Source organism: Antrostomus carolinensis, unplaced genomic scaffold, assembly GCF_000700745.2.
Source record: "Antrostomus carolinensis isolate BGI_N321 unplaced genomic scaffold, ASM70074v2 scaffold44075, whole genome shotgun sequence".
Lineage (NCBI taxonomy): Eukaryota > Metazoa > Chordata > Aves > Caprimulgiformes > Caprimulgidae > Antrostomus > Antrostomus carolinensis.
This window is the reverse complement of record NW_010316557.1, coordinates 4,277-4,483: the sequence shown is the minus strand read 5'-3', so window position 1 is coordinate 4,483 and position 207 is coordinate 4,277. Positions and strand designations below refer to the sequence as shown.

General features: G+C 53.1%; 1 protein-coding gene across 1 annotated transcript in view; it reads right to left on the bottom strand.

Moving 5' to 3' along the window:
* TCERG1 (transcription elongation regulator 1) overlaps positions 1-207 on the bottom strand; it is a 30,599-nt gene that overhangs the window by 26,122 nt on the left and 4,270 nt on the right. The window contains 1 exon segment of the mRNA XM_029085045.1: positions 164-207. This exon segment is cut by the window's right edge and continues 6 nt beyond it. Within this exon segment, the coding sequence (XP_028940878.1) occupies positions 164-207 (44 nt within the window).

Below are 207 nucleotides of genomic sequence, written 5' to 3'. Positions count from 1 at the left end.
GGGGGGGGAGGGCGGAGTTCACATGCAAAGTTCTTCTGGATTAAATACTCCACTTTCTGTTGAAAACCTGGACACCACATTTTTGCTGCAGTCATTCCCTAAAGCAGCACCCCCCCATCTGCTCCCCACCGCCGCAAAGTGTGAGAAACCCCCAGGTACTCACTGGAAACTGTCTGTGAAACCGAAGTGGCCGTGGTTGTGGTAGAG